The sequence below is a fragment of the Theobroma cacao genome, chromosome 7 (assembly GCF_053813885.1).
Source record: "Theobroma cacao isolate CCN51 chromosome 7, ASM5381388v1, whole genome shotgun sequence".
Lineage (NCBI taxonomy): Eukaryota > Viridiplantae > Streptophyta > Magnoliopsida > Malvales > Malvaceae > Theobroma > Theobroma cacao.
This window is the reverse complement of record NC_142645.1, coordinates 3,914,846-3,926,382: the sequence shown is the minus strand read 5'-3', so window position 1 is coordinate 3,926,382 and position 11,537 is coordinate 3,914,846. Positions and strand designations below refer to the sequence as shown.

The following is an 11,537-nucleotide window of genomic DNA, read 5'->3' as shown; positions in this document are numbered from 1 at the left end:
ATCTAAGATTTTGGTAGATTTCTACATGTAACTTGAATTATTTGTTTCTCTTTTACTCATTTTGAATCGGTATGTTAAGGTTTATTCAAATCTAAATTTATTGAATATTGATTGCTTGATCACCAATTGATCGGTTGTGGTATCTAAATGAGACTTGACAAAGTTAGTTTAGATTAGAACTAAGTTTGGATAATATGTGATCATATCACTTAGAAACTAAGTGTCTTGGTTAGCAACTAGGGTAGACATATGCCTAGATGCCAACTATAATCTAAGGAGAAATTGTGCTTAAAGAACCTAGTTTAACTGTATCCTATGGACATATAAAGACCCAATTAATCTAGGCAATTATTGTACAAATGCCTAGACATAAGTTTGTACATGCGTTAGGATTCTAGATTAGCATCAAGTCCCATTAAATTAAGTAATTACAGGAATAACAATCCAAGTAAAATGTTGAATAAAGCCATAATGTTAGACTTTTAAACCATTGTTTCAAGATTATTTCACCTTGAATGTCTTTAATTAGCTTAATTAATTGGTTTATTTTTAATCATATTCCATACTTTGGTTAGCTTGGATAAGGTTAGCTTGACTCAATTTTAATACTTAATGAAGCATTATAGCCAACTTCTTGCGGGATCGACACTTATACTTATCACTTTACTGTTTGTTCACCGCACGTGTATTTACGTGTTAGTTTAAATTCATATAAGAATTAAGTAGGTAACAGTGATTTTGACGAAGATTTTAAAGAATTGAGTGTCTATATAAAAGTTTAAGTCAATCACATTATCTTAAAAAGTTGTTGGATGAGTGATCCAACCTAGGTCATTACACTGAATCAGAATGATCTTGATTGTTCACATGAAAAAGTTGAAGCCATAGTAAGGAGCTCTACAAATTTGAAACATTCAAGATTTTCTTCATCATCTCCGTCTCCATTATCCACAACAATTCATCTCAGCTTCAACTTTTCACTTTCAAAACACAGAACTCGGTAAAATAAAAAAAAATATATGCGCAAAAGTGACAAGACAAGACTAATTAGTTGAATTGGCAAAACAAAAGAAAGCAAAACCTTCTTTCATATAAGAAAATACAATTGCACTTCAATTGGAACGACTCGTTCACAACCTTGCTTTTCAGATTTCTTTTTTAATCATTAGTCAATGGACCACAACTGTAGACTTAGAAAATTCCCTTTGAGTAACGCAGGGGACTTGGAAAATTCCCCTTGAGTATCGCAGGTGAATTCTGTATTATCAATTCAACGCATCTCCTTCTTCCAGACAAAGGAAAAACTATAATGATGAGCCCACCTTCGTTAAAAAAACTGCCAGTAGACCCATCTGTGATTTGGAGCTTCCCTTTCTGTATTTCTGGATATCTTAATAGTATCCTAAATTTCTTTTCCGAAAGATTTATTTAAAACTTAAATAAAAGAGTGAACATGAGAAAATCAATGGAATGCATTTCATTGTTACTTTTTCTATATTTATTTGTTTTCTCCATCTTAAGGACTGCTAATGCAGTAGATACTCTGTCTCCAAGTCAATCCATTAGAGATGGTGAAACTCTGGTTTCAGCCGATGGGAGCTTCGAACTTGGATTTTTCAGCCCTACGGTAAGTTCCACAAGTCGATTTTTAGGAATATGGTACAAGAAAGTATCTAATGGAACGGTTGTATGGGTGGCAAATAGAGAAACTCCAATTTCTGATGATAAAGGAGTTTTACTTTTCTCCAACCAGGGAATTCTTTCGCTTCTGAATAGCACAAATAGCACTGTTTGGTCATCTACTACATCAAAAACTGCACAAGAACCCGTTGCTCATCTTCTCAACTCAGGAAATCTTGTAGTAAAAGATGGAAAAGACAACAACGCAGCTGAAGACAATCTATGGCAGAGTTTTGATTATCCTTGTGATACTCTTCTTCCGGGAATGAAAATCGGGAAGAACTTAGTGACAGGTTTTGAGTGGTTTCTGTCATCCTGGAAAACTACAGATGATCCTGCTCCAGGCCAATACTTTTTACGTATAAATATCAGTGGATATCCACAACTTGTAATCGATAAGGGATCTAAAATAGTGTACAGAGCAGGATCATGGAATGGTCTTCTCTTTCAAGCGATGCAAACGAATTTATTATCTTTTTTCAACCATGAATTTGAGTTGAATGAGAATGAAGTCTATTATACTACTGAGCTCAAAAACAGTTCAGTAGTTACTAGGATCATGCTGAACCCATCAGGCTTTGCTCAGTTCCTTTTGTGGAGTGATCAACAACGTGATTGGGAGTCTTTATTTACGTCACGTCTTGATCAGTGTGTGAACTATGCCCTTTGTGGAACATATGCTACCTGCAATGAAAATGACTCTCCAGCTGTGTGTTCATGCTTGGAAGGGTTCACGCCCAAATTTGTAGGAAAGTGGAATTCAAGAGTTTGGTATGATGGGTGTGTTAGAAGAACTCCATTGGTTTGTAACAATGGAGATAGCTTTCACAAGCGCACGGGTTTGAAATTGCCAGAAACGTCCCATTCCAAGGTTAACATGACCATGAACATCAAAGAATGTAGGCAGTTATGTTTGAGTGATTGCTCTTGCACTGCATATGCAAATTCAGATATCAGAGAGGGGGGAAGCGGATGCCTGCTGTGGTTTGGTGATCTGTTGGACATGAGAGATGATATGGGGCAGGATGGGCAAGACCTTTATATTCGACTTGCTGCTTCTGAAATAGGTACTTGTCCTCTTCTTTTCACTATGGATCATGTTGAAATCATTTTTTTTTTTCAATATATATTCATGCAATTATATCCTGAGGGATTTAGTCTAGAGGAAGTAGGATTTAGAAGTCAGAATCAATACGAGTAGAAACTAGAGAACATTTTTCAGGCACTTTGCTCTTGAACTATGGTAAGCTCAGGACAATCTTTGGATAGCAGCGAAGGAAATAAGGAAGAAAATTTTGGAACTATGGACATGATCAGTTAGCCTTTTGCAGTATTATTTATTCTAACAAACTTCCAACAAAACTGAAAATCCACATCTCTGACTTCATCTCAAATCTTTCAGAAAATATCATACAAAAGAGGCAATCATGGGAGAAAAAGCGAGTAGCAATTATAATCGGTTCTGTCATAATAGGAATGGCAATGCTGATAATACCCGTCTTGTGTATACTGTGGAGGAAACGTAATAAGAAAGGTAAATAAACTTGATTACTTCTGTTGAAACTTAAGCAAAGACCGCTTATCTGGCATAAATTGTCGGATTAAGATGTCCTCATAACCAGCCCATATTTTTTTTCTTTTTCTGAAATGATTTTTACTAACGTTGCTAAAGAATTGCCTTAAAAATGATGGATGTCTTGAGTTTGAATCCCTTCTCCGCTCCGCTTGACTTAACTATAAACATAAGGTGCTTCTGCTAATGCCACTACATTGTGCATCGTTTCAGGATTGACAAGAAGGAATCACGCAATGGATTGTGATGAAAGGGAGAACGAAGAGATGGAATTGCCATTATTTAATTTTAGGACCATAGCAAATGCCACAGATAACTTTTCTATTGAGAACTTGCTGGGAAGAGGTGGATTTGGATCTGTATACAAGGTAAAGCAATAATATGCGACTGGAGCTTCATTCAAGTTCTGTAGCATGTATATTTCTTACAAGTAAAATATTTATTTGTTATGGTCTTCAGGGTACATTGGCAGAGGGGCAACACATAGCAGTAAAGAGACTGTCAAAGGATTCTGGACAAGGGCTGACTGAATTCAAAAATGAAGTTATTTTGATAGCCAAACTTCAGCACCGCAATCTTGTAAAGCTTCTCGGCTGTTGCGTTCAAGGAGATGAAAAATTGTTAATCTATGAATACATGGCCAACAAAAGTTTGGACTACTTTATTTTTGGTTTGGTTCTTCACTATTCCTTTTATGTTTCATAATCTTACTTTGCTGATACCTTCTCTTTAAGGATTCTATTAGTGGTTTGGCTAACATGGGGAACTGAATCAGATCAAACAAGAAGCAAACTACTAGACTGGAGTAAACGAGTGAATATTATTGGTGGAATTGCTCGAGGACTTCTTTATCTTCATCAAGACTCTAGACTTAGAATAATCCATAGAGATCTCAAGTCCGGCAACATTTTACTGGATAATGCAATGAACCCAAAAATTTCAGATTTTGGCTTAGCTAAAACATTTTGGGGAGAGCAAACTGAGGCCAACACAAATAAAGTGGTCGGAACATAGTAAGTACAAAGTAAATCAAATCTTTCTTTATGGCTATCCTTTATGTTGCTATTAAATTGTTTTCACAACATATTTGCAGTGGTTATATGTCTCCCGAGTATGCTATTGATGGGGTTTTCTCAATGAAATCTGATGTCTTTAGCTTTGGGGTTCTTGTCCTTGAGATAGTAAGTGGAAAGAAGAACAGGGGATTTTTCCACCCAGATCATGATCATAATCTTCTCGGACATGTAAGGTTAAATGTTGATATTGTTAACCATGTTGAATTTCCAAGGCAAAAATCATGATTCTGAATTTCTGAAATTTCAGGCATGGAGATTATGGACAAAAAAGAGGCCAATGGAACTGATTGATGATGCTCTTAAGGACTTTTGTTTGCCATCTGAAGTGCAGCGATGCATTCATGTGGGATTATTGTGCGTGCAGCAACGACCAGAAGATAGACCAAACATGTCTTCTGTAATTCTAATGCTTGGCAGTGAAAGTGCATTGCCACAGCCAAAGCAGCCTGGGTTTTTCACAGAGAGGAATCTACTTGAAGCTGAGTCTTCATCAAGCAACTATAAATCATCTTCTGCAAGTGACTGCACCGTTACCCTATTAGAGGCACCGTAGTTGAATTTGTCATTTGACAAATGGAGCTATGTAACACCCTCGATTTTTCAGTGTTATATGTGTATGATGGTTAAGCCGATAGATGGGCTAATTTAAACCCTGAAAGGTTAATATGTAATGGGTTTATGTATCAATGAAAATGAGAATATGCCTATGTCCATAGAAGATAATTGTGTGTAAATGAGTAAGTGAATGTTTAAATGATATTGTGCATACGTTTGGCACATAATTGATGATGTTGTGCATATGCTTGGCACTCAAATGGTATGGTACATTGTTTGGCACTTAAATGAGCATGATGTGTATGTAAATTATGTTGTGTTTAATTGATATGCTATATGACATAAGGCAAGGATGAGAATTTGAGTTATGTGATAAGCTTGTGTGTTGATATTAGATGAACTTTAATGAATTCTTATAGGTAATGTTAGTTGGAAAGGAAATGGGAGATTGGAAATTGAGTTAGGAATGCTTTAAGTGTTGGAAAAGTGCATTTTGGACAAAAAGTATCGATACATTAGCTCCATGTATTGATACATTCAAGGCAGTAAGAATCCAGGGGGTATTATGGGAATTATGTATCAATACATTGCCTCATGTATGTATCAATAGATTTAAAGAAGAAACATTCTAGATGAAAAGTGTCGACACATTGTTCAAAAGTATCAATACATTTAGGGCAGAGAGTATCCTGTTTAAAAATTATCAATACAATGCCTCATGTATCTATAGATTTAAAGTGAACCCGTGGAAATGTATCAATACATTACCAAATGTATCGATACATGCATGCAGATTTGTAAAAAGTATAAGACATTGGGCAATCTGCCCATTCAAAACTAAAGAGAGAAACTACAAGCTCTCTCACCCTTTCTCATAATGCTTATCCTCTTTGGTGATTTCGAGCTTGGAGAAGGTGTTTTTGAGGTTAGGAAACCAATGTAATGGTAAATTACAAGCTTTTCACCGATTGTTTTCTAATTTGAACAGTTCGAAATTAGAAATATGTGTTTAAGCTTTATTGGTTAATGGTGTTGGAAATTGGTTGGAGATTTGAAGTTTGAGTAAGCCAAAACAATGTCTAAGATAAAGATTTAACTCTATGTTGAAGAATTTAAGAGATTTGGACATTTTATGCTAGTTAGTTATAGATTTAGCTATTTGAAAAGCTGAAAATTTATTTGAAAGCTAAGACTTAGCTATGAAATTGAGATTATGATGCAAATGCTGATGATTATACATTGTTAAATCTAAAATACATATGGGAGTAAGAATGTTGCCTAAAGTGTTTAATTGTATGGATTGAAGCTAAGTGATTGATAAGTTGAAATTAAGGCTTGGTGAGCTGAATTGTGCAAGGCTATTAAAGAACACTCAAAATGTCAAGATGAGTGGGGAATTTCTATGCATAGGAGCATAATGACTAGAGTGCATGTATGCTTCTATAATGAAAATGCATGATGTATGCTATGTATAAGCCATAAATATGTTTAGAGGTAGAACTCCTAGACTAGAAAATGCTTATGAATGATGTGATATGCCTAGAAGGATTATGCCTAGGCTAATAATGTTAATATGAATATGAGCCAATATTATGGGAGTTATGATGTTATGATGAATGTGTATATGATAAATACGTTTAGAAATGCTATAAGAATCGTATGATATGCTTAAAAGGATTGTGCCTAGGCTAAATGTAGAAATGTGGACCATAATGAGGATAAAATGTAAGTTAATGATTATATGATCATGACTGGTAATGATGACAATGATCTGTTCGTGGATGATTTCGAACAATGTTATAATGTGAAATAAGCATGTTCCATCCAAGGATGATTCCGAACAATGTATATTATGAGGTTAAGTGTGTCCATATCCCTGTAGCTATGTATGTTGCTTGTAGAAATGGTGGTAAGCAAGGATGGTGGTTTCATCCCACCTATAGTGTTATGATGCCATGTGTCGAGATTACTTTGGATGATGATGTAGATTCCGTAGTTTGCTACGGCAATGAGGCGCGACAAGACTCCATCTTTTGCCTTGACAATGGGGCATGACATGACTCTGTCGTTTGCTGCAGCAATGGGGCGTGATATGATAATGTATGATGTTCGTCGGTTGGCCATCGCACGTGACTATGTTATGTCCAAGGATGACCACTCTTTGATATGTTATGATGTTATGAATATGTAGTGGCATGCCATAGGATATGAAATGTACATTATGATATTTTCTGATATGAACTGATGATTAATGTAAAGGCTTTAGGTAAGAGTCATATGTATATGATAAACTTAGTATGATGGAATGCAAGCTTATAGAGTCTAAGGACTTTTGCATTGATATGGATGCCTAAGAGGTAAGTATAATTAAAATGTATGAAGACAACCATATGGTGGGCCAATTCATATGCTAGATAAGGCCGATAGATGACACTAATGATGAGATATGGTAGGCATGATAGACATAGATCACCTTGCCTTTTATGTATAATGTCCATATGTAACAACGCAGTATAGCTGCCAAGATGATGATGATGTGCATGATAAATGATGACCGACCTATCTAGTTATAAGTATGTTGACGCTTACTTATGCATATGCATGTTTAGAGGATATGTGTAGCAACTATCCCTACACAATAACAATTGATTTATGCTCCTGCTCACTAAGTACCACTGTGACTCACCCCGTTTGATTGTATTGTGCAGATAAATAGACATCAATGGTCTGATGGCATAGCATTGTCAAAGTCAAACACTCAATTTTGGCCAGTGGTATGTTACCCGCTAGCAACGTATCTCCGTTGGGTCATAGATTAAGTCTTAAGCTTTTGCAGTGTATAAAATGATTATGTCTTAAAGAGATTATATGGGCACTGCACTGCCTTATGTAAATGTAATGTGATGTTAAGTGGATTGATGAGACAGCCATCGTATGGCCATATAAATTTATGTTTAAGTCCTGTAGATGAAAATGAGCCACGATGGCTAAATGTTTTAATGTTTAAGAATGATTACATGATTTGATGTTAGCCACGAGGCCTTATATAAGTGAATTATGTTATACAGGACTTATGAGTAAAGGCTTCCTCGAATCTCGTGGGCTTACCTGTTAGGCTTGTATGTGCTAGTCACGAACCCCTAGGTTTGGGACGTGACAAGTTAAGGGCAGCTTGGGCTTTTCATGTATGACCTGATCAAGAAGAAAACAAGAATGGATGAGATGATACTCCATTTTCACAGTGATGAGCTAAGATATGCATGCATCACATTTTGTATTTAATTACCTTCAGGATGCTTGAGCAATAACTTTCTTCTCTCTTAACTCCAAAAATACTTAAAGTGATTAACCCAAATCCAAATACTCCTATAGATTATCATATTAAAGTTGTTTAGTATTCATTGATTTCTTAAAAAATCTTATCGAAACACAGTTGCTATTATGAGAATTAGATTACTATTAAACAAGATAATCACGACACATCACTACAATACAAACATAACTGCATGACCATGACGATAAATCTAAAAGTTTTTAATTATTATTTTATACATCAATGTTGTAATTATAAGTTCCATAAATAGCTTTATATAGCAGCCACCTTAATTGAGAATAATTTAATAAATTTCCTCCTTTACAAACGAGAAAATAATCCAAATTAAATAAGTAGTTTATTTATTTATTATAAAAATACAAAAATTAATAATTTAACGGTTTAAGAAACTTACAGCCGGTAATGTTGATAACAAAGGATAGGAAACTAGTAATTTGAAATTGACTTGGAAATTCATTTCAAAGTCAATTCACCTTCATCCTCAAAGAGCTGTAGTTTCCAAGCTAATATCCAGGCATGTGCTTTCTAATCCCCATTTCTTCTTTTTATTTTCTGTTTGTATTATGATTTTGTTTCCTTCATTTCAAGATGAAACTTTAATGGTTTCAAGTTTAAATGTTAAGACAAAAGAAAAGTTACGTTCTTTTTTTTCTATAATCCACAATCAAATGTAAAACTTAAAATGATTTTGTTTGCTTCGATATCAATAAATATAAAAATTGTGCATACAATTGCATGGATAACAGAAATTGACTTTTCAAAATCGCGAATTTAGACTTAAAACTTAAGAGAGATGTAGGATATAAGGATGAGAGAGAACTATTTTTCATCGAGTTTAGTAGATATATAAAATTAAGTAAACATGCTGACACATGTATCATCTCTAGGTAAATCAAACCATGCTTTGTGCAAAGGTAGCTATTCCTATACTTGTTTTTAGTTGAATTTGTAATTGTTTCTTATATGATTTGTTTCTGGTAGATCAAGCATGTCAAATTTTTAGTTGCTTTGTATCAATAAGTATAATTATTAAGTGTTCTGGATATATTTGTTTAATTAACATACTCTTGAACCTCAATGGTTCTCATGCATTACTGTTCTTCATGTTAAAATTTAAACTAAACCAACTTTTCAATCTACTTTGTGTAAAGTTCTTTAATTGTAAGAAAATGTTTTCCCAGGGTGGTTGAGCACAAATTTCCCAAATCTTTTTCCACCTGGAGGAAGCAGGATTGGATGATAAAATGGACAATGGTTTCAGTAGATTGCCATTTTGGTTCAATGTGATTCCTTTCTTCACATTGTCCACCTTGGACGATGTGTTCTGGCAGCAAATAATGGTAACGATAATGGATATGAAGCACCCAAACAAGGATATCAGTCCAATCGTCTACATTATTACTTTTGGCTTAAGCTTGGCCTTGTTTCTACTAACGACCATTTTATCAGGCGTTACTGCGTTTGACGATATTCTGAAACGCCTGAATATCATATCTGCTCCGACTTTAAATCTGAAAGAAACCAAAGTTCCTGTTGGGTTTTCTGCAATTGCAACTTGCTTGCTTCTGTTCATTGTTGGTATATTCTGCTGGCTGCTAGTGGATGTCGATAAGGTGGTGAAGCAACAAAAAGATAACATCTGTTCAGTTATACTGTACGTTATTGCAAATTCCTTGGGATTCAACATTTTCCTGGTCATGGCTTGTTTCTTTGGCATCACCTTGATTGCGGGAATTGTCCAAGGTTCTTCAAAGGCTGCAGTCACTCCAGTTTCCGATCATGAAATGCCTGTTGAGCCAAACTCTGAGTACTCTAATGGTAAGAGAATGGAGCTTGGAATTGGGGTTCTTTTGGAACCTGTTTAAGGTATTATGCTGGTGACGTCAGTTTCTATATCGGTTCACTACTATATGTTTACCTTTTTTGTGGCGTTTTATTTGGAAATTGCTTGACATATAACAGTATCATCAGTGATTCGATCTGCTCCTCTTTCTGATTGTTCTGTTTGTCATCAGTTTGTAGACTTCTATACAAACGATTGAGTCTAGTCTTTCTTCTTCTAAAAGCTGTTTCTATTGACAATCATTGCAATTAAAATGTTTTGCATTTTCCTAGTTAAAAAGTTCTAACAGACAAAAAAAAAAGATGTAGTATATAAAGATTCCCTGATATACAAGTATCGTATTCTTGGAGTTTCTACTATTAGTAGAACATGATCCAACCTTGGACGGAGAAGAATCTGTCTCATATAGCCACCTTTCTGTGAAAAGCCAGGCCCTTTTTTGTCTGAGGCAGGTACTGCAGTTTCACTAGTTTGCATCAGAACAACAGTGCATGAATAGACCACCATGGATTGATCGTAGCACTGTTGAAAGGATACAAGAGTCTTTTAGGCTGTCATCGTCAACCAGTGCTAATGATCTCCGCTCTAGCAGTATATTGAAGACCAAACATGCAGATCTATAACTTAAATGGGTTATTGCGTTTACCAGTAGGCTAAGGTTATGAGAAATGTTGTTTAAATAGAATTCAGCTTTTTTTTTTTTCTGTTGATCTTTAGAGAATATTAGAGATAAATTTTGAAAGACAAAGATATGTTTTTCACACACTGCATTAAGTGTATATGAATACAACCATGGAAAGGATAAGGACAAGAATCCGTTAACCTGAAAATAAGGGATCAAAGACAGCACATGTAGCGTGTCCTTGACGGTTCACATCATGGGGCCTTTATTATAGCTTAAAATAAAACTACTTAAAAATAGAATTTTAAGACATGTGGATGACAAGTCTTCTTTCAAAGTACTGACGCCACACTTCTGCAAGCGAGACCTCGATCTCCATTATTTTCTCAGCCTAGAACTCAGCCTTTCCTTGGCAAAAACTTTTCACAGATTTCATTTTCTGATCTAAGATGGGTTACTATGAACGCGGATGATGGTAGCTTGTTGAATTTCTTCTGAAATGATTAATCACATGTCATGACTTTTAGTCATGTTTACCTGAAACTTTTAAAAAATCGGTGACATTTGAATCCTTTTTTCCTCTGTTATTGTTTTCCAAGTACTTGGCTATCAAGAAATTTTAGGTTGCCTTGGAGACAAAAGGTAGTGGCAATATCTATAGCCAGGACTTGGAGGATATATTGGGAAAGCCTGTGTGGCTGCCAGGTGTACTAACAACACCCAGACCCAAGGCAAATGCCCCTAGTCAAATGGCCTATCTAAGGAACTCAACTCAAGATTGCAGAGTACTTGGAATTACAATGCTAATTCTAGAGTATTGGGAGATCATTGCAACTGTTTTCGAATAGAATACT

The 11,537-nt window shown here is 35.3% G+C and overlaps 1 protein-coding gene across 1 annotated transcript; it reads left to right on the top strand.

The window, feature by feature from the left end:
- Positions 1 to 1,453: 1,453 nt before the first annotated feature.
- On the top strand, positions 1,454 to 5,046 carry LOC148761473 (G-type lectin S-receptor-like serine/threonine-protein kinase At4g27290). Its single transcript, XM_018125005.2, has 7 exons — positions 1,454 to 2,747; positions 3,083 to 3,214; positions 3,467 to 3,621; positions 3,713 to 3,923; positions 4,029 to 4,266; positions 4,347 to 4,497; positions 4,577 to 5,046. Exons 1-7 carry the CDS (start codon positions 1,454 to 1,456, stop codon positions 4,880 to 4,882), a joined length of 2,487 nt encoding a protein of 828 aa, XP_017980494.2. The 3' UTR covers positions 4,883 to 5,046.
- Positions 5,047 to 11,537: the final 6,491 nt, after the last annotated feature.